Raw genomic sequence first — 21,892 nt, forward strand, 5'->3', positions numbered from 1 at the left:
AATTGACACGTGTGTTGGCTCATGGTCCTCTTCCCCTCCTGAGTACAGCTAGGCAGAGACTTACATTCCACCCCAAGTTGCAGCATCTCAGCATCTTCCTGGAGACAGCTCCTGCAGATGCAACAGCGCAGAGGCGTGTAAGAGGGTTCCCTAAGCTGTGTCAGTCTGCACAACATGGCTCAGCAAGGACTTCAGTTTCCCTCTTACAGTTAGCAGGGATAGAAAAGAGACCTGAAGCCAGGAGCAGCAGAGAGGACAGTGACCTGTGCCACCAGACCCAGGGTTTGGGTGCTGCTGGCAGAACCTGTGTGGTCACATGAGACAATTCCTGCAGCAGAAGAACAACAGACCCGTGTGTGTCATGCATTGATGTGCCAGTGGAGCTTTCAGTGTTGGCTTGCACAACCTCTGCTCTCTGTTACCAGGCTCCAAAGGACTCTGGTGGTGTGCTTATTTCGATTGCTCTTTGATTGAAAACTCTATTTCAGTTCCCCCAGTGCCTTCTTGAGGGTGCATTTCCTCAGGTCAGGTGGGTTATTGGTGCTGCTGCCAGTCTGGTTGATTTTGGCCGTGGTGCGAGGCAATGCATGGCCTACCTACCTCCTTGCTCATCTCCAGGGACCATCTCCACGGACATGGCACTATGTTTGATCTTTCCTGCTCTCTTCCTGCAGCCCCTTTGTAGTCACCTTTTCATGCAGGCAGCTCCTTAATCTACTTATGCAACGTCAGCTACTCGTATAGAGAAACATGAACATTGGTGGAGGGAGAAGATGCCTAGTTTCACTTACAAAATAACACATTCCTCTTCAGCTATTTACAACTGGCACTGCAGCAGTGTTGTTTTTGCCATTAACATCAAACAGTTCCTTTCTGAACTATTTCTTTTAGCAGTGCACTTTAGCTTGTCATGGCTTCAGCTATTCCTGTGTGCCCTACTCTAGGTGGTCCTGCTCTGGCACAGGGGTTGCACTGGATGATCTTTTGAGGTCCCTTGCAACCCTTAAGATTCTGTGGAAAACCTTAAGGCAGGCAGCTTTTGAGAAGGGAGTTGCTCGAAGTAGGATTAGTTATCAGTAGCATACAGGCAAACCAGAAGGAAGCCCCTGTCCAGAAGCTCGTTGTGTCTCATCAAAAAGAACAAAAGGTACTTTGTGATTATTGTCTGCTTAGGAGCTTTTAAATTCATTTTACAAGTAATGAAGAGCCCAGGTTCTTTGAACTTTGCAGGCTTTGGTTTGGACTAGAGCAGTTTCTAAAAGCACTGGTGAGGTGGAGGGTTTTTTTCTACCACTGGTAATCCTGTCTCTAAAACATCACCTTGAACCCAGTCAAGAATTATCATCCAGAAGTAGATTTTCTTGATAAGAACTTGGTCACATGGACCCAATTTAACTCAAAAGTGGGTTCCCAATCTCCTTTTTAAGACTATTGGTTTTCAGGTTGGGCTTCTCTTTTCGCCTGTCCTTTGTGGCCAGCTTCGTCTCTAAAAACAAGTATTGAAGTTACACAAACATTTATGTTCTTTTAAGTCCCACAAACACAAATATTTAAGTTGTTCTGCATTCATTTCTAGCAATGCTGACAACATCAAGAGCTAAATTTACTGTGTTGTGACACTGGAAGTAACTAGGCTCAGAAATGAATGTTCCAAGAGAACAACCTGTTTGGGTTTTTTTTCAAGTGTAAACAGTTTTGTAGAGAGAGGCTTCAGAGAAAGGAAAATGTCTTTCATGGTGACTTGCAGAGATACTTTCCTGCTCCTGGGCCATTGTGCTGTGAGCCCTCTGCCTGCCTGCCCACCATTCCTCGATGCTTTGCCACAGGAGGGTGGTTTTTGTCACGAGTGCAGCTCCCAGGCGTTGGCTTTACCCGTTTGGTACTTTGTAAGTTGCTTGGTACGATTCTGATGAAGAATTAAAGCAAGAAGGAGATCGCATTGGGCCTTTGTGCCTGCTAAGCTCTGATGGGGCACTTGGGTTTGCTTGAGATCTGTTCATTGTGGTGTTACACTCTGTTTTAGGCTCTCTGGGTGGACTTGTGCTTAAGTGAGATGCTGACAGCGAGACTTTGGCAATCGGTGCTTTCTGGGTGTGATGAGCTGTACTAGGTCCTAGTGAGGCAGAGGGCCACTGTCCAGGCCTCAGGCTCCTCCAAGCACGGCTTTGGGGCGATTTCTCTTATAATGGAGCCACAAACTCTCCTTGAGAGTGCTCAAGCCCTCTCCTACAACCCACCTCGACCTCCCTTACCCTGGGGCTGAAACCGACGCTCTGGTCCCCGTTTATCCGCCTCCCCCCGCCCCGGGACGAGGTCCCGAGCCCCAGGCTGTTGCGGGCGCTCCCCTCGAGCCGCCCTTACTCCCTGGCCGGTGCTCTGCTCCCCTCGCTGCGGCTCCGCGCAGGGGCCGCCCCCGGGGCTCCGCACGCTTCTCCCGCTTCCCGCGGGAGGGCCGGGGAGCGGGCGGGGCGGGCCGTGCCGGGGGCGGGGAGCGCGGCGGGGCCTGGCGAGGCTCCCCGCTCCCCGCCGGCGGGCCGTTCCGTGCCGTGCCCCGCGGCTCCCCCGCCGCCCGCCCACCGCCGCGGCTCCCCCCCGCTCTCCCGGGCGCTCTGCAAGATGGCGGCAGCAGCCGAGCGCGGCGCGGAGGTGCCCGCGGAACCGCCGCGGGGGGCTCGGCCGCCGCCGCCCCTGAGCCCCGAAGAGGTGGCGAGGCGCTTGGAGAGCACCCGCCGGGAGCTGAGCAACAGGCGCAAGATCCTGCTGAGGAACCTGCCGGCCGAGAGCAGCAGCCAGGTACCGGCCGGCGGCGTGGCGAGCTCCCGCGGGCGTGTGGGGAGGGTCCCGTCCCGCGGCGGGGGGGAAACGGCCGGAGCGGGGCCGGGTGCCGCGGGGGGAGCCGCTCGCCGGGGCCGCCCGCCGTTGCCCCGGTCCCCGGGGGAGGTCGGGGGCTGCAGCTTCCCTTTCCCCGCCCTAGGTCCGGCTCTGGCTTCCCCTCCCGACGCCTCCTTCGGCAGATGGCTTTGTTGGCGGCGAGCAGCCGCGATGCCTGCGGAGAGCGGCTCCGGCGTGCCGTCCGGCCGGCGGGAAGTACCGCCCGCGGCTCCGGGGCCGCCGCCCGCCGCTACCTGCCCGCCCCCGGCCGTGTGGGAGCAGCCCCCGGCCAAGTGGGAGCAGCCCCGGGAGGGCTGCAAGGGACGGGGAGGTGTGCGAAGCGGCGGAGCTAATGAGTGCGCTAATTACACACGTGTGCCTGCTCCTGAGGGGAAGCGGCGGTCGGTGTGGCCGCGGCCCGTTAGAGGTGTCACCTGTGCGCTCCGTGCCTCCAGACGGGTAGGGTGACGGTACCGTCCTGCAGCACAACCGCTTCCCGAGCCGAAAAAGCCTCAAGGTAGTCAGGGAAAGTTGTTTTCCGCAATCTGATGGTGACTGAGGAAAATTCCGTTCAAATTACTGCACCGGGTGGGAGGAGATGGGTGAACTCTTCAACCTGACTCGTGTGAGTCGGATTTTGAGGTGATTTAGTTGCACAGCCACCAGATCCTTGCCGGCTCCAAAGATTCAGCTTGATGCACGAGTGTTAAAAAAACCATAACCGAGTCTTTTGTTCTAAACCACTCCTCACGTCTCTTCCCCTCTCTCTGTAAAGCACAGGCCGTTTTACTCCCTGCAGGTAGTTGCAGCACCTGAAGATGATCGTTTTCGCCAGTAAGAATGGGACCATTCATTGTAGAGGGGCTCTTTCAGGGATCAGTGTAATCTGACCCAGAGCTACTTGATGTTTTGTTCTCACATCCGTGATGCCTCTCGGTTCGGCCCTGGGCCCTGCTGTAGCGTGATTGTAGGTAGGGAGAGAGGTGTAGAGTCCTGATCCTGCTTGATGCTTTTCACACACACAGCCTCACCTCTATTTATAGCAACCTGTGACCTAATCAATAGCAAACTCACAACTTGGAAAACCCTGCTAATCTTCATCATCTCTTCAAGAAGCCATCACGTGTGACTGTGTTGACTGAGGGGACTTAAATATCAAAAGATGCCTGCTGTGGATAGCCTGAACAGGATCCCTTTGACACTCACCAGCAGTTGTGTTCCTTGCTTGTGTTGCACATAGCAGGTACTTCATGAATTCACATGGGCTAGTTAAAAGTATGTCTCACCTATACGGAAGCCAACAAGTTTGGTGGTGCTTGGTCAGGCAATGGGAAGCAGCAGAGTGAAGCTCCAGTTTGGCAGCCACACGGTATTTTGGGAGCTTGCTGTTTTGTTGACGTAAAAGTAGCACTTAGATGCTGTTTGCCCTGCATGTGAGGTTCTAACATTCACCTGTTACGGTGCTAGGACAGTATCACCATATGCAGATCCTGAAACATGCTTCTAAAACGTGGCATTTTAATTTTGAACCTCACTGAGCTATTGATGTTGGATGTAAAGGCAGAATGGTTGTGCTATGGAGAGGAAGTTTCTGTCCTGGAGCAGTTTTGGAAGGGAGAAGTGTGTCTGTGGTCAGGCATGTTAAGTATACCTATGTATTTGGCTGTCATGCCTTTCCAAAAATTACCATGAAACTTAATGTTTCTTCTTTCAAATGAGCACCTCTGGTTAACACTCTGCAGAGGTGTTTTGTCTGCTCCTTTCTTCTTGAAGTGATCGGTTAGCCAAGTCAAATCAGGTAAACTGTTGCTAACCTGGCCAGTTTATTCACCATCAAGAAGGAGATGAACATCATTCAAATGCAGCAAAGTCTTCCAGAGTAGGTTTTCGTAAATCTAATCATTAATCTCTAAGCATCAAGATGTTGGCTTTGCTCTCGTGTATTGTTACTGTGTGAAGAGCAAGGGCAAGTTTTACCAAAATAGTTTTCAAACAAGAAACAGTTCCTCTGCTGGTAGAGATTGGTGGAGATGTTCAGTTTTGTCAGAAGGTTTGTTGTCTTCAAAATGAAAACAAAAGTCACCATTTGTTTTCAGATGAAGTGAGGTAACAAACATTTTCCTCTGCCAGTTGTAGCTACAGATTAACTTTTTATATTCGTTATTATACGTGTAATCTTCTGTTACCTTTGGAGTTCCACCTGTGTTAAACTGACTTAAAAAACCCTCAACTCTTAAGGCTGCAGAAGAAATGTACCCGGGAAGTTTCTGAACCAGAAGCAGAGTACCACAGGTTTGTCGTCTTAGAAACCAAACAAACACAGAGATCTGTAAGTGTCAGAAGCATTCTGAACTTCAGGTGCTGGGTGGCTTATTGTTAAGGGGCAAAGGTTGTCCAGGTTTGAATCTTGGCAAGTGGGATTTCTCTCTAAAATGCATTTGGCAACCTCTGTGTTCCTAAGGAGATCCAGAGCCTGTTTGCATGTTGAGGGGCAGCCTGAAGAAAGCACTTTGCAGTCTGTCACACCACATATATCGCGTTCCCGTACGAGCTTTTCTGAGTGTCAGTGTGAAACAAACCCAGAGGGGGAACAAATTAAGTCAAAGTTATGTCAAGAAGATTCTTTCTGTGTTGGGCTTTGTGGCTCAGTCTGCAAATAGGTGCCTGGTGTGGTGAAAGTTACTTGTGTGACACCTGCAGTAAACGTTTTTATTAGCACCTTCACTGTTCTTGAAGGCAAAGTGTCCATTTACTGTTTAGTTGGCAAGTCAATCGATTTTGCACTGACCTGATGTGGTGAAGTCTTGCAGAGCTGACAGTTAGTTGCTCATATTCATCCTTGTCTGATTCCTCCAGCACAGCACCTGAACTGTGCACGTTATCAAACGCCTGGGTGATAATGAGCTGAAAGTGGACACACGCTGTTGCTGTCACCTCTCTAAGTGTTGAGTTGAAGTGCCATTGATATCTGTAAAGCCACACTTTTGTTACTTTTTTAGATTGCTGAAGCTGTAAGACTAGATAGAAATGCACTTAATTCCTATTGGGTCAGTGTTGTGAGTAAAACAGATTACCAGATGCACTCTTGTCTTAACTGATGTCATGCTTTCCTTCCTTCCTTCAATGTTAAGTGTTTTTTTTCCCATCATTGTAGCTACATGCAAACTATATGTTAAAAATCTGGTCAGTGTTCTGTGCTGCTTAAGGGGGCATGCCTTCTCCTCTCAGTCTTCTTGCTCTGGAAGAGGTGTGAGCTGGTAAGACCCCGTGCACTGAGGATATTGAGTCCCCTGGGTGTTAATACTGTGAACATGCTTCAGAGTCTGAGGTAATACAGTGACTGCCAATTCGGTACCAAGTGTGGGCCAGACTGCATGGAGGGTCACAAGGGGCCTTCCTGTTTCTCTATGGAGCTTTACTGCTTGCATAAAGAACACTACACTGCATACAGCCTTCATGTAGAGGATGTGTTCTCCACAGCAACAATCCTGTCTCCTCCCACAGCTTTTGTAGAACACACTCCTCTGACTTGCAGTTTCTCTTGCAAGATTGGGAAAGATTAATCCATTTTATGGCTTCATTAGGATGAAGGGTCACAAGCAGGATCCAAGGGGTCCTAGCAGGGCAGTGATAGGTGATGTTCTACCCCTCCCGCTAGCCCAGGTTGCTCCAAGCCCCATCCAACCTGTCCTTGGGCACTTCCAGGGCACAACCACAGCCTCTCTGGGCAGCCTGTGCAAGGGCCTCAGCACCCTCACAGGGAAGAACTTCTTCCTAATATCTCACCAAGATCTCCTCTCTTTCAGTTTGAAGCCATCATGCTGCTGTAAGATCTCCCCAGAGCCTTCTGTTCTCCAGGCTGAACACCCCCAGCTCTCTCAGCCTCTCTCTGTAGCAGGAGGGGCTCCAGCCCTGATCATCTTCTGAAATGTCAGCCACTTTATTCCCGTTAGCATGAATGTTCTCTGGTGCAGTGGTGTGGTAAGACTGATGCTTCTATCAAGAGCCTTTGCAAAGAGACCTAAGGTCAAGCTTGGCTGTCGTAATTCATTTCATTCTGATCAGTGCTTGGCAAGGAATTAGCAACCCCTTGGTTGGACATCTCTTGCCTCGTTGTGCCTGCAGCTCCAAAGCTGTCACCTCTGAGGAACCAACTGATCTGTTCCAGCAGCAAGGAGCAGTGTCACGTACCACGTTGGCAGTGCAGTGTTCAAAGGCAAACTGGAGGTCCTTGGAACTAGCATAAAGGTGCTCTGGGAGGTGGGAGGACTGCTCTGGCAGAGGGAGGAAATGGTCACTTCTTTACTGACAGAGAGATGCCAAGAACTTCAGGATGAGCAGAGTGTTGACTGAAAGTTGTGCTTCACTGAAGCGGAAGTTTTCTTTTGCTGGAGCATTGCATGGCAAGCAAGCTTCTGTTTGCTTTGGATTTTGTAATTACCCCAATGGATTAGAAGAATTGTTTTTCATTTCCTCCAGGTCAATGGTTTTTTTTTTTCCCCTGTTAGTGGTTCCTTGTTTATGTCTGATTAACTTCCCCAGGAGCAGTGGCTCGTAGCTGTGATGCAATCAACAGTCTGGTACCCTGGCATTACAGTTGGAGCTGCTGTCAGGAAGAACAGACCTTGGGTTATCTTTCTTGCTAATCATTACTGAGATTTGCAGCACAATCTACAGTCTTCACTGCTATGATTAGCTGAGCAACCAGGACTGCTCCCTTTGTGATGCCCCTCTCTGCGGCTCAGGAGCCAGTGCTGTGGAAGGTGCCCTTGCTCTCACCCAGTTTTTTCTGTGCTTGGTTGTCTTTAAATGCCACCACCTTGCATTCACATTTCTGCCTTTTTTTTTCCATTAACATCCAAGGCTGGAAAAGAAACCTTACAGAGGGGATGTTCTACTTTAATGTAGACCGTGAAGTAAAGTAGGGCTGATTAATTGTTTCAATACCCTGTAGTTTTCCTTTGGCATGATGGGAATCTAAAGAAGGACGAAATGTTTAGGTATTGATAAGAAACTGGTGCAGTCCACCCACCACAGAGGTTTGTTTTGTGTTTAGGGACATGATGGACCCGTCCAAGTCTTTTTCCCTGGTGTCTGTTCCTGATCCAAAGACTGCTTAGCATGATGATCAGGGGACTGGAACATCTTTCATATGAGGAAAGGCTGCGGGACCTGGGGCTGTTTAGTCTGGAGAAGAGAAGACTGAGGGGGGATGTCATTAAAATTTGCAGATATCTAAAGGGTGGGTGTCAGGAGGTTGGGACATCCCTCTTTTTTATAGTAGCCAGCAACAGGACAAGGGGTGATGGGATGAAGCTGGAACATAAAAAATTCCACTTAAACATAAGAAGAAACTGTTTCAGTGTTTCAGTGAGGGAGCCCTGGCACAGGCTGCCCAGAGGGGTTGTGGAGGCTCCTTCCTTGGAGGGCTTCAAGACCCGCCTGGACATGTTCCTGTGTGACCTGATCTAGGTGAACCTGCTTCTGCAGGGGGTTGGACTGGATGATCTCTAAAGGTCCCTTCCAACACCTACCATTCTATGATTCTATGATGCTATTTCTGGTGGGGTTGATTGTTGTTGTCGTTGTTGCTTTCTTTTTCCTTCTTTCTCCCTGGATTAGCCACGATTTTTCCTTGCTCCTGTTTGATGGCAAGCCTTTAACGAACTGTGATGGTTTGAGGAAGTACTCTCTCCCAACCTCTTGTATTGCAGATGTTTAAGTAGAAGGGACCTTTGTATTTTAGCTTGTCCCCTGTCACAGTGACTGAACACGAAAGGCATCCTTGCTGGAGAGCGAGTAGCTCTCATGCTTTAGGATTTATGTGCTTTTTAGTTTTATTTATGACTTCTCTTTTGCTTCTTGCTCTCTCATGTTACCTCTTCCATGTCTTTTTCCTCCTTCATTTAGCTTGCATACTGCCTAGTATACCCAGCGTGAGGAAGTCAGTTTCCAGTGCCATAATGTTCCTCTAGTCAACACACTAACAGGTGTCTGGAAGATCAGAGGAATCTGTTTTCTATTCCTCGGTCTTATTATTTGTGTATATTGCTTTACTAAAGGTCTTTGAAGGGCATGGTCTTACCAATGTGAGAGTCAATTCTCAAATAGAAAGGCTCACCCCAGAGGCAGTTTAGGGCCTAGAATCACAGGCTTGGTTTTGTTTCAAGTCTCATAGTTTGTGACTGTTCATGGAAGTGGAGAGGGAATGTGCTGAGCAAAAGCTTTGGGGCACGCCTCAGTGCTCACTGTTCCTGATGCCTGGGCTGGTAGACATCTGCTTCATGTCTTAGACTTGATCCTACAGCTCATCTAAGAGCTTGCTTTAAGGCAACACTGAAAAAAACCACTTGAAAACTTGTCAGAGGAGGTACCATACAGGACGAGGAGCCCTGTTGTCTGAAACTGCTTGTTAGAAGCACAGGAGGATTTATTTGCCAGTTGATGCCCAGCTGATGGAAATGTGAAGACCTCCTACCTCAGTGGTCATTGGTAGACAGGAGATATTTGAAGTTGCCCTTTGTGTCAGTCCCTGTGCTTTGCTAGCTAACCCTCTTGTTGGTGCTCTGTACTCCACTTCTTGCTCTGGGATTTTCCCTCAGTAAGATGGTTATTTTACACCATGTTGATGTTCCCATGCTTGCTTGTTTTTTTCTTCCCCACAGCAGGTCTTTGTTTGCTTTCTGTCTGCAGTGAAATCCAAGTGTCATGTCATGGATTTACTAGTCTAAAATCTGAATTAAACCAACACCCCGTTTGTCATTTGTAGACATAAAGCTTTTCCCTGAGAAGCCCTCCTCTTTTCTGCTCTGCCTGCACTGATGAAAACAAAGTCTTTTTTAGCTATGAGATGATTTAAAAGGTCTTGGTTAGCCAAACATGTTATTTAGTTCAACTACTTAAAAACAGAATTGATTCCTGTTTCAAGAATACGTGTGTGAAGTTCAGGCCTTCGGCTGCTTACTGAGAGCCAAGCTATAGACCAGGCTTGTACAGTGTTTATATTGGAACCACCACCAAAGCCTTCTGTGGAAATCTGGCCAGGCACCCTTATAGTTGCCAGAATAGCACAATTCAGTATTATATCTAGAGAGAGAAAAATACTTGGGTTTAGGGTGCTTTAGGCTGTATACACACGGTATATTGTTCCAGGGGATGAGCCAGTATTTCTTGCCCGTTTCTTTTTGCTGCACTATGAGATCCTGAGTATGAAAAGCTGACTTTATTAGGAGCAACACATTGAGCTTTACTAATTTGATAAACAGTTAATGACTCCCTTTCTTGTTTGCAATTAAAACAATGCAGGTAATAAGGCATAAAGACAGATCCTCTCCAAGGCAGGCATTCTTTCCGTTGGAGAGGTCCAAGTTTCAGACTGATAGTGTGTGGTAAAAACTCATGTTGCCAATTTTGCTACCCAAGACAAGACAGGACAGGCCAAGGACTGATGTGTTCAAGACCACATTTCTCATAGTAGTAAATAACACATCTTTTTAAGTATATTCAGCCTGTGGTTTCTCTTAAACTCACTTTAATAGATTTGTGGTGGCTGTTTCTGGTAATTTGTAAGTATTAAGTGCTTGATTTCTAGCTGAGAATTAATTTTTTGTTGATGGTAAGCTTTCAAAGTCAGCCTTTAAGAACTCTGAAGGTTTGGGGGACTGTATAGTAGCTAGCCATTGTTGATGACATTTCTGTTCCAAGATGTTTAGTTAGAGCTGCTGGCGTGGCCCCCGTGTTTATGCAACTGCTGTTACTCCAAGGAAGCTCTCTCCTCTGTTTTCTCCCCTATTCTCCATTTCTGTGGAGAGTGTCATCCTTGCTTTGACCAGGGACACATCCCTTGGGAGCTGCCTGGTGAGGACTGTGCTCAGGTACAAACACACCTTGGTGCCCAGGAGTTGGTGCCGAGTTGTGCATCTGGTTTAGGAGCCAGCTACAGTCGGTCCCCGGAATGCCATCATTAAAGGCCAAGATACACACCGCTATCAGCAGTGTTTGTGTTGGAAACTTCACAGGGTCCATGGCTGCTGTCTGTCTGCCAGATAGCTCTATAACTGCTTACAGTTTGTGTTGTCAAAATATTACCACGTAGCCTGACGTTCGGTGGGTGACTCTCTCTCGTGGCAGCAGGACCTCCTGCGTGTTAGTGGATGTTGCCGTTTTGTTTAGACTTCATACACAGTTAAATACTGATTGTTGTGGTGGTTGTGCCAGACACCTTTTCTTAGAGCAGTAGGTTCATTCATTTGTAAAAGCAGAAAAAAGTCCTTTAGAGGAAAGCAGTTTTGTAAACACTAGGTGGGAAAAGTTAGTGACAGTGTCCAGGCTCGGTCAGTAGATGATGATGTGAGCGTGGGCAAAGTGGTGGCAGCTGGGGGAGGTGCCACCACGGGGGTTATTGCTCCTGCTTTGCTAAACCTCATGTGGGACATGGTGGGTGCCTGTGTTGCCTTTCTCGTTTGGCTGCCCAGCTGAAGGCAGTGCCATGGCAAGGCTGACCTGGGGAGGGAGGGTGAAAGGTTTTCCTGCCACAGAGCGTGGGTTGGGGCTGCCGGCTTCTCCATGGGAGAGGGCTGCCGTGGCTGGGCAGAGGGTGCAGCTGTGTGAGCCACAGGAGGTTGGCAACTGGGTATCGACTGTGGCTTTCTGCTGCACTCAGGGAAGCCCTCTGCTTGCATTCCTTGCAAGTCAATAGGGTAGCACCACCTGACTTGGGCAGCCCACTTCTCCCAGAGCAAACACTCCTTCCCAGCCCCGATCCCAGGTCACTGCTTGCACCGGAGAGACCAGCTACGTTCAGCGCTGCTGGTGCACGACATTTGGTGATGCACAGCTGAACCTGCTGAGGAACAGTGTGGGTAAAGAGCCCTTCTTGCTTTCCCTGACAGTTCTGCCCCGAGCTGTCAGGAACAGAAACTGTTAACAACATGAAAACAGCCGCAGTGTCGGTCCTTTCCTAACAGACCCAAGTGTTGAAAGATGTTGGAAGTCAAGTTTAGAGAAGTGCCACAAAAGCTCTCTTAGTGCTTCTGAAAATATTATGAAGCTTTTGAGTCTAATGTACACAGATATTTACATGCCTGTTTAGGTTGAAGGAGTATACCTTTGCCTAAAACTTGGCACAGAATGTTTTGCTTCTGTAAATTGTCACAAATTGGTCTTCTTCTGATAAGTGCTTGGACTGAAATGCTGCACAAACACAACTGGACTGGTAACAGTCTCAGCCCTGCCATGGGCACCACGAGAGCACCAGAACAAACACCTTCCTAGAAAAGCCTGGTGTACAAGCCTGGCAATGTTTGCACCAACCAGTGGAAGTCCATGTGAAAATCTTTACTGAGATTGTCATTTAAAATCTTGCTGATGTTCTCATAGTTTTGAACATCATCATCCCACAGAGGTTGAGTCTCCTTCCCTGGAGACATTCCAACCCACCTGGACGAGTTCCTGTGTGACCTACTCTAGGTGGTCCTGTTCTGGCAGGGGGGGTTGCATTGGATGCGCTTTCCAGGTCCCTTCTAGCCCTTAAGATCTGTGATTCTGTGTGATTCTGTAATACAGGCTATTTCCCCCCTCCATTAAAGGTTCAAACAGTTACTGGGAGGTCATGTGGAATCATCTGATTCACAGCCAGCTTTCAAAAGAGCATTCAGAGCTGTTAGAAAGAAGGTTTTCTGCTGCTATAATCATCACACAAGACTTGGAGTGTTACTCTTGTCATTATTTTAATGCAGGAAATTAAAAAAGGCAGGTCTGGCCCCCGTTTTCTAAGTGGGACAGAAATAACTTATCCCACCTGATGAGAGGATGGCTGGTGGCTCGGAAACGCTGCCATATTTTATTAATGCAGTGTTTGACAGCTGCTAACTACTGAAACTAGAGATTGGTGCTCACTTGACTAAAAGGTATCCACCTGATACCAGTCACAGAGAACCCAATTAACCTTTAGGCTATATATCTTCTATTAAATTAGCAAACTGGCAAGCAGACTGGGCTACTGGAAATTGTCTGCAATGAAACTTTCAGACAAAGCTGGTTGATTGTTTTGCTTACTCAAATGGTCTCTTGCTACTGTGTGTGGGATTTATCCAGCTCAGAGAATAACAGATACCCAGTTTGCTACTCGCTCTTTCTTCTTGGGGGTGATTAATGTTCATCTCTTCATTCTGGCCAGCAAGCTGATAATCAGTTGTTGGGGGTGTGCATATACCTTGCTCATCACAGAATCTTAAGGGTTGGAAGGGACCTCAAAAGCTCATCCTGTGTAACCCCCTTGCCAGAGCAAGACAACCTAGAGTAGGGCACACAGGAACTCATCCAGATGGTTTGGAATGTCTCCAGAGAAGGAGACTCCACAGCCCATCTGGGCAGCCCCTGCCAGTGCTCCCTCACCTCAACAGGGAACAAGTTTTTCCTTGGAACCTCTTCTGTTCCAGCTGGTACCCGTTGCCCCTTCTCCTATCACTGGACATCACGGACATCATTGGACATCATTGAGAACAGCCTGGCTGTTCACTCCCTTAATCATCTTTGTGGCCTTGCTGTTGTTGGGGAATAGTTACAGCAAACTGACACACACTTCTTGCACTTGCTCCCACCCCTGCCACCCCCTGCTCTCACCCCAGTAATTAGTAGGAGCAAATAACACTCTTGGAATTGATTCTACATTGAGCATCTGTGCAGTAACTGAGAGAAGATACTTTTCAGGGGGTATTCTGGGAACAATTATCTGCTGGTTGAAAGAATATTCATTATTAAAAGAGTGAAAATCTGTTCAAGGGGAATAGAGCAGCTCCAGGGAACTGGAGCAACTGTTGTAGTTCAGGACGGCGGTGCCTGCCCTCAGCAAACCGCACGATGTGCTGTTGCCGGTATTTCTGGTCTGTGTGGTATTTTAACTATGCTAGCTGTACTTGAGAGAAATGGTGGGGGTTTTGCTTTTTAATGAGCTGTGGTGTTACTCATCTTTTATCAAAAGACAGTCAACAGGACACCCTGTTGTGCTTATGTGACTTTATATAAGTGAATCAAATTCAGTATGCTGTATATTTTGTCATCCGAGATAAAAGCCATGCTGCAGTAGTAGTGTAACCAGCCCTCTGAAAAACAAATACTGGGTAGTGTTTCTATGGTGAAACGTTCTGTTTATTGGGGAAGTTTTAGGGTTTGTTGGTCAGTCTGAGTTGTTTGGGTTTTTTCCAACTGAAGATGAATTTATCCACTTATTTGGTCTGGTGGATTATTGGTCTGATGTTACTTGTACTTTTCTGTTTCAGGAGATCCATGACTTATTTAAAGATTACGAAATCAAGTACTGTTACGTGGACAGAAATAAAAGAACTGGTAAGAACTTGGTTCTAGGGGGAGAGAGGCACAGCAATTAACCTCTGTCATTGGAGAGAAGCTGTTGGGAGGTGGCGTAACTTGTTTTGGTCTCTCGCAGCGTTCGTTACTCTGCTGAACGGAGACCAGGCTCAAGACGCCATTCAGAAGTTTCACCAGCATCCTCTGCGGGGAAAAGAGATCTCAGTGCAGCTCCAGCCAACAGATGCTCTGCTCTGCATCACCAATTTGCCCATTTCATTTACCTTAGAAGAGTTTGAAGAACTTGTGCGTGCCTACGGCAACGTCGAGAGGTGTTTTTTGGTCTATAACGAAGTCACTGGCCATTCCAAGGGCTATGGCTTTGTGGAATACATGAAGAAGGACTCTGCAGCCAAGGCAAGGCTGGAGCTTCTGGGGAAGCAGTTAGAGGAGAACACTCTCTTTGCACAGTGGATGGATGTGAACCAGCTGACAACCAATCTTATTCACTCCAAGTGCCTTTGTGTAGATAAAGTCCAAAAAGACTGTGCTGACTCGAAAGAGCTGATCCAAGCCTTCTCACTCCAGTACAAACCCATTTTCTGCCAGGTACGTTGAGTTTATCTCTTTTGGAACATCTTGGTTGTGATTAGAGTGGCCCTGTATTTGCATTTCACTGCCTGCTGAGTTGTCCTTTTGGTTTTCATTTGAGTGGTGGATGGTTATTCACGTGCACCTGGTGCTTTATTGATGTGTGGAGGGATTGGTTGGTGTTACCTGGCCATTCTGCAGGAGCCCCCTCCCTCAAAGCACCAATAAGATGTTTACAAGACATCTTCTCCTCCTGTATCTTATTGAGAAGAATTTTGGGTCTGTTTTGGAGAGCTTTTAAACATTGCTGATGGTTTTGTTGCTCAGTAAAGAAAGCCAGCGTGTGTGACTCCCACAAGTGTAGCAGCTTAGATGATGGAGAATAGACAGAGATGTAGATATCTGCAAGGATCTAAGGTGTTTTTTCACTCACTGGAGAAGATGTAGGCTTGGAATCTTGTAGTCACTGGGCTGTCCAGTGATAGAAGTGCTGTGTCTTTTGGAAAGCTTGCAGGTACAGAAGAGGTAGATCCTTAAGGTAGATCCTTATTGAGCCTTTGCAAGTCTAAAGGTTTCCTTCTCACCTTCATGGCTTGTGAGGTTCCAGGCCACAAATAAATTGTTGCTCCTAGAAGTCCAGAGTACCATAAACAGGAAGCAGAAATGGTCACACAGTTGGGTATGATTTCAGTTGGTTGGTTGGTTGGGATTTTTCTGAGGATCTTGAAAGGCTACTGGGGGATTACCTCAGGGGTAAGTAACCAGAGAGTCACAGCATCTAAGATGGGCTGGCTCATCTGCCTTGGTATTATCTGTTTGGTTAAAGCCCATCCTCAGACCTGATCGATCCAAATATACCAGGAGATGCATAAACTGGAAGTACATCACCCCAGCAACCGCCTGTCCCGTGTCAGTTTCTCAGTTCAGTGTGTCTGGCCTCAGCTTCACCTGGATGACTACATTGAGGAGCCTTTGCTCCATGTTGTTTTCATCCTGTAAGAAGGTTTTAAATGCTGTAATCAAATTACTTGCTCAATCTTTGCTTCATTAGCTAACCAGATTGATCCTTTAAAGTCTTTTACTTCAGACAGGGCTTTTTCTTTTTGCCCAGCTGTCAGATAAGCTGGAGGCTGTTGTCAGCTCCCCCAACAGTTTTTCAACATCCTTTAAAAGTGCTGAAGTTCAAAGGATAACAGTCTTCTTGGATAGTTTTCACTAACATTCTTCTACTGTGTAGTTAGAGGCACTTAAAAAATGGACTTTTACCTTCTTTCTTAAATTATAACAATCCACAGGTCACATTTGGTGTAGGTGAGGAGAGCCTGTGGAGGCATTATGTCAGCAAATGGCACTAAATACATGTTTCTGTAAAAGACAGGAATGAAACAGTATGCATTTGGGTGTCTAGGAAATAGACACCCAGTCAGAAACAGCCAAGAAAACACTCTTGGCACGTTCTCATGTTGCATGTCGCTCATATAAACACACTGTGTTACAGAAGGATAGCCAGAAGTATGATAGTGGAAGAAGAATAGGTTTACTGATGACAACTTAGAATTCATTCTCAGTGGTTCCCAGAGGATAAACATGGGATGTGTTCTCAGTCATGCCTCATGTTTCCACTGGGCACCCGACACGTACTGATGGGTAAGGAAGGCTCTGCCTCAAGAGGTGGCTTGCAGATGTAATGGGTGAGTGATGGAGGAACCCCATGGGCTGAGAGGGGAAGCAGCTCTCCAGAGAGGGAAGGCAGGAGGGTGAAGGTAGGTAAACAAGTAGTTCAGATTTGGTAGGTGAAAAGGGAAGGTGGTGGATGAATCCTCCTTGCAACGGTGCTAATTCGGTCTGGTTTTACAGTGGGATGGCCTGAAAATTAAGAAGGGAGAAGAAGGAAGGCCTGAGATGATGTGGGAAAAGGAAAGAAGGAGGTGTGACATGATGGGTAGAGACCTCAGAGGAAAACTAGGAGAGGACAGGGTAGCAGAACCCTGGGTGGGAAGGGAATTTCACCAGAGAGTGACCAGAAGTGCCTTTGTCTGGCAGACTCCTGGAAGAACAAACACATCTTAGAAAAGCAATTAAAGTGTTTATTCACACTCTTGTTACTTTATTTCTTTGTGACTACAGTCTGCCTCTTCCTTCTGTTTCCTTGCCTTGGCCAGTCCAGCTCCTGCACTCACATAGTCCCTCCACGAGGCCCCTTTGGACCATTTTGCCCATCTCCTGGTGCAGCTTGAACGTGGCTGTCGTGCTGGTTTTGTGGCTTACTTCTGCTTGGTAACTCTAATGCAGCACTTCATTGTGTAAATAGGATCTTTCACCTAAAATTCTTAGCTGGACTCTTAAAGGTCCTTTCCCATTGTTATAATTCTATGAAATCATGAAATAAACTCTGGTTTAATTTGCTTTATTTCTTTTCTTGGAATAAATCTCTCTATTAACAATAGAAATGTTCTGTCAGGAAGAGCTGAAGCCAGATACTTACACGTGGGTCTTAGAGAAATGACATTTCCTAGGATTGACTGAAACATACTTTGTCCTTTGCTTCAACAAAACAGACCAGAAAACTTCATTTCTTTCTTTATATCAACTTGGAATTGTCAGTAGGAGGTGTGCACTGATACCTACCTAGATCCCAGAGGGCTTTTCTTCAGTACTTGTTTACTTAGGAAGTTAAAAACCTCCTGGTGTGATTGTAAGAACACTGATGGCTGCACTTTCACGTGTCAAGGGGTATTTTTGAAGTCCACATGAAACTGCAATATGTTCCAGAGCTGCAAACCATTCCTTTCACTTCAGGTCTTGACCAGTGCAGCTGATGTCAAAATGCAATGCAATGCTTCACACAGGTACACACACACACACACACATCTCTCTGAGGCATGTGTATATCCATGTGTGCATTCATGCCTCAGAACCTGTGTGCTCTCCCAGAGGCCAGGCTTTAACAGGGGCATTAAGGATATCACAACCCTTTATATTCTCCCTGATCTTTGAGGTTTTTGGTTTCCATATAGTGTAAATTGGGAGACCTAATAGTTTGGAATGGAATTGTTTTTATGCAGTGAAATCTGGAGGAGATTTCCTCTCTTCCACATCAGAGCTAGGCTCAGTATGTCATTTCTGTTCCTTTTGGGACTGGAGGTATTTGCCTAAGCTTTACTCACCTCCTTTTTTGTTTGATTTAAATCTGCTCATTCTGCTGTAAAACTCCACAAAGGACAGAGCATTGTTTGACATGTAAGCCTGTTTCCAGGCTGCTTGATTGATCAGTCTCACATCTTCTCCTGGCTTTAAATGCAACCACAGACTTGATATTCCCTTTAAAAGCAGCGTGCATCAGCGGAATTTGCAGCGTCACGAGCTGCAACAGCAACCGTGTCGTCTGATGGGTGATGCTTTGATTATTGCAGGCTTCAAAACAGGACAATAATGAGTTTAGAGTTCTTATGCTGCAAAGTAAAAATTATTGCAGCATAGAGCTGTGGTGACAATTCCCTTCTCATTCCTTCTTTATCCTGAAGACACGTGTTAAATACGTTTCGTAGCTCAGGTTCTCCACAAGGTTAGGTTGAAGCAAAGGTGGTAGATCAAGTAGATGAAAGCATGCATGCCAAACATTACATGAAGCTCTGACATCCACCTTACATCTAGCACATTTGAGAGAGAAGCACACTGATTTGGGTAGACATTGCCATTGTTAGTGATGTATTCCCCAGGGGGACGAGTGGAAGCACTGCGAGGCGCTTGCTGAGGTTCTGCTTTTGGCTCAGTGCACTGTGAAATGTTGTTTCAGTTTGCTCAGGATGAAGACAGTTACATTGGTGACTTCGCAGTGGTTGAGTATGAAACTGCAGAGCAGGCTGAGAAGGTGCAAGAAGTCACAGATGGCATGACTGTCAAAGGGAGGAGAGTCCAGGTGTCCTACTGTGCTCCGGGAGCGCCAGGCAGGAGCACGTTAGCAGCACTGATAGCAGCACAGAGGATGGTAAGATACTGGGAAATCTGTGTTCAGAATAAGTTTGATAGACCTTGGGCATCCTGAGTTGGGTTGGAGGGATTCAGCAGCTTTGCTTTAGGGAAAAGGAGCCAAGCTTCTGGAAGCATTACTTGGTATCTAGTCAGCCCAGTTCAGTCTCCTTAGGCAAAGCCTTGTACTTGGAGGAGAAAGGATGAGATATGGCCATAAGACCACAAAGTTACACTTATGTAGCTCTGGGATTTCAGTGAATTACATTTTCTGTGCAAGAAATAGTTCCAATTCAAAACAAAAGTAACTGGAAGTGGAGCCATTTGACAAGCTAAACCTTGGCTCGAAAGAGAGAGGTGAGAATTTGTCGGTTTTCAGGTAAATTTCGAGGTAGGAGAAATAGTTTCATTTCATGCTTGATGTGGAAGAAAGCTTTTCCCACCCACATGTCTTATCAAATTATTTCCTAGAAAATTGGATGTGATAAGTGTTACATGAAACTGTCTCCTTAAAAGTTGAAGCAGAACAGCCTCTTTAACTCCACACTTGATAAAAGAGAGGAGTGGCGCTGTTGTAAGGTGGCCTGTGAGTGTTCATGTTAACAATGCCTTTCCTCTTCTCCTTTGTTGACAACTCTGTCTTGGTTTAAGGGGAAAAAAACCCAGAAACCTGTCTCAGGGAGAATAATGCATTTGAAGTTTTGGGGGAATAGCTTGTTAGGGGTTGCATTTGAAGGAGAAGGAGCAGGACACAGGGAAGGAGATGCTGGGGTTATCGTCTGTGCCAGATGTGATGTTACTGTTTGAGGGATTTAGATGTATTCTTTGTTTTCTCCTGATTCTGACACTTGTATCTCTCAATTGGAGATGAGGAACAACAGGAAAGGCTTGCTCCCAGAGCCAAACCCAGTGCAGATCATGAAGAGTTTGAATAACCCAGCAATGCTGCAGATGCTGCTGCAGCCCCAGTTGCGTGGACACGCTGTTAAACCTGGTAAGTTGTTTTAGGCCTGTTTTCAAAACAGAAGAACCCCTGTTCCTGGTGATACAAGGTATTCAGCAAAGGAGAGAATCAGGAATGCTGCCCTAAAGTCCATGCAGAGGTTGTTTCAGTGTGTGTCAGATCTGAATTTTGCAGCCTTTCTCCTGCTGTTTCCAGTGTGTGTCTTTGCTCACTTGGGTGCTACCGTGGTCATACACAGCACTAGCCAAAAACATTTCTCTGCCTTCTTGTTAGGATGGATGTGATTAGACATTGAAAACAATCTTATCACATTTCAGATGGTGGAAGTATTAGGAACAGGAATGAGAACAGATAAATTTGTAGAGTCAAGTAGGGGACAGCTGAGAGTTTGTGACCTAATCTCCTGACAGAAGATCCACAGAAACCGTCTGCGAGGTGAACGCTTTAGTGAAGCAGCACTTCAGCTAATGCTGAGGCTTCAAAGCACTTCAGATAATGCTGTGCCCTCACAGCCATTTCTGCATCTCTGAGCAAACCTCTGAGCTTAAAGCAGCTCTGTGAAAGTACATTTGGTCTCTGATATGCTCTTAATTGCAGGTCAAAGCTTGCCTCATTGCAGATTTCCATTATATGACCTTTAGTATAATGGAAAGTCTCATGGAAACCAAATGTGGAGAACAGAGAATAAAAAGATCTTTAAAGTGTTTTATTTGCCAAACTTGTAAAATACTATCACCTTGTGTTTCTCAAACAGTTCTTGGAGCATCTGCAGGTTTACCTCACCTTATCAACTCAGCAGTTGGCCCACCTTTTTTGCAGCTGAATAAAATTCATCAGGTAGGTAACAAAAGATTTCTGCCAAAGTACACGCTTGTGGAGACCTTAGCACAAACATATTCTCAGAGTTTTGAAGAACTAAAACAAAGTGTTTTCCTTAAAGCTTTCTAAAACCAGCACTCTCTTGTGAGATGCCCATGGGGATGTAAGAGCAGACTTTCCACAAGTGAGTTATTTCGTCTTTAACTGAGCTTTTGATCTGCAAACACCTGCCAATGTAGAGACAACTTGCCATTACTAGCAAAAAAACCTCTTCAGATGAGTGCTTGAGGAGCATGGCACATCCATCTCTCTTGGAGCTGCTCATACATGCTTCCTGTAGAGACTTGATTGTTTTGTCTTGCTCAAGCCAACAGGCTCAGCATCATTATCTCCATTTTACAGCTTGCAGGCAGCAAGATGTGCTGTATATGCCATAAAAAGTAGTGATTTGCAGTCAACCCCCCTCCCCCCTAAGGTTATAAGCTGTTTAAAGTGCTCTCAGAGTCTCTGTAAAGTCGATACGACTTCCATATGGACAGCAGGACTTCTGAGGGATCCTGTACCGGATATTTGGGATGAGTTTGCCCAGAAATTGATGAGGAGAACATGCTAAAGTAGCACCCACAACCAGAGCTCGAGCAGTTCGCTTGGCCAGCAGCCTGCCTGGCCTCTGCCTTGCTTTTGGGTTCTGGCAGAGATTCCTCCAGCTCTGCCAGGAGCCAAAATTTGCCTCCAGTGTTGATGGCAGGGGTTTTCCTGAGTAGCTGCGAGGAGCTGGAGTCAATCACTTTGACTTACCATTTCTCATGTTTCAGAAGTTTCCATTAGAAAGTAAATCAACCCCCCTTAAGTTTTGCTTCTTACATCTGCTCTTCTTTTGGCAAACACAGACTGACAGGTCTTAAAAACAAACCAAACCCAAACCAAATCAAAACGCTGGGATACTCCTCAAGTATATTTAGCTCTCCTGGGGTCTTTTTTTCCTGCTAAAACCTAGTAGTGAATAGATCCATTTTGAGGAAACACACCTTCATTTTGCCCCATCAGATGAGCTGCTTTTGTCCCACACAATGAAGCAGCACACGGTGCAGTGCTCGTACTGAGTTTATTAAAGTGACATTTGCAATTGGTATATTTAGTTTGTGCTGCTCTCTCCTCAGCTTGGGAGAGCCTGTGCTTCCTTGGAAGGCAATGTGAGTGTTTTCTACTCCCAGCATGTTTTACACAGTGAACTGTGTGATTGATGATGATCCAATGTTCTCTGGCCTGAGAGCGCTGCAGCCAGACAACTTGAGGTTTTCTCTTTAGAGAGACAAGTCGAATTCTCTTCCAGAAAGCTTCCTCTCAATTAATTAGCTCCAAATCTGGTCT

At 46.6% G+C, this 21,892-nt stretch overlaps 1 protein-coding gene across 5 annotated transcripts in view; it reads left to right on the forward strand.

Moving 5' to 3' along the window:
- Positions 1-2,608: 2,608 nt before the first annotated feature.
- RAVER2 (ribonucleoprotein, PTB binding 2) overlaps positions 2,609-21,892 on the forward strand; it is a 33,113-nt gene continuing 13,829 nt past the window's right edge. For all 5 annotated transcript variants that reach the window (XM_062003775.1, XM_062003779.1, XM_062003778.1 and 2 more), the window contains exons 1-6: positions 2,609-2,793; positions 14,151-14,217; positions 14,318-14,787; positions 18,566-18,757; positions 19,606-19,732; positions 20,457-20,539. In XM_062003775.1, the coding sequence (XP_061859759.1) occupies positions 2,617-2,793; positions 14,151-14,217; positions 14,318-14,787; positions 18,566-18,757; positions 19,606-19,732; positions 20,457-20,539 (1,116 nt within the window). In that variant the 5' untranslated portion in view covers positions 2,609-2,616. The remainder of the gene's footprint in view (positions 2,794-14,150; positions 14,218-14,317; positions 14,788-18,565; positions 18,758-19,605; positions 19,733-20,456; positions 20,540-21,892) is intronic.

This window comes from Colius striatus, chromosome 10 (genome assembly GCF_028858725.1).
Source record: "Colius striatus isolate bColStr4 chromosome 10, bColStr4.1.hap1, whole genome shotgun sequence".
Classification (NCBI taxonomy): domain Eukaryota; kingdom Metazoa; phylum Chordata; class Aves; order Coliiformes; family Coliidae; genus Colius; species Colius striatus.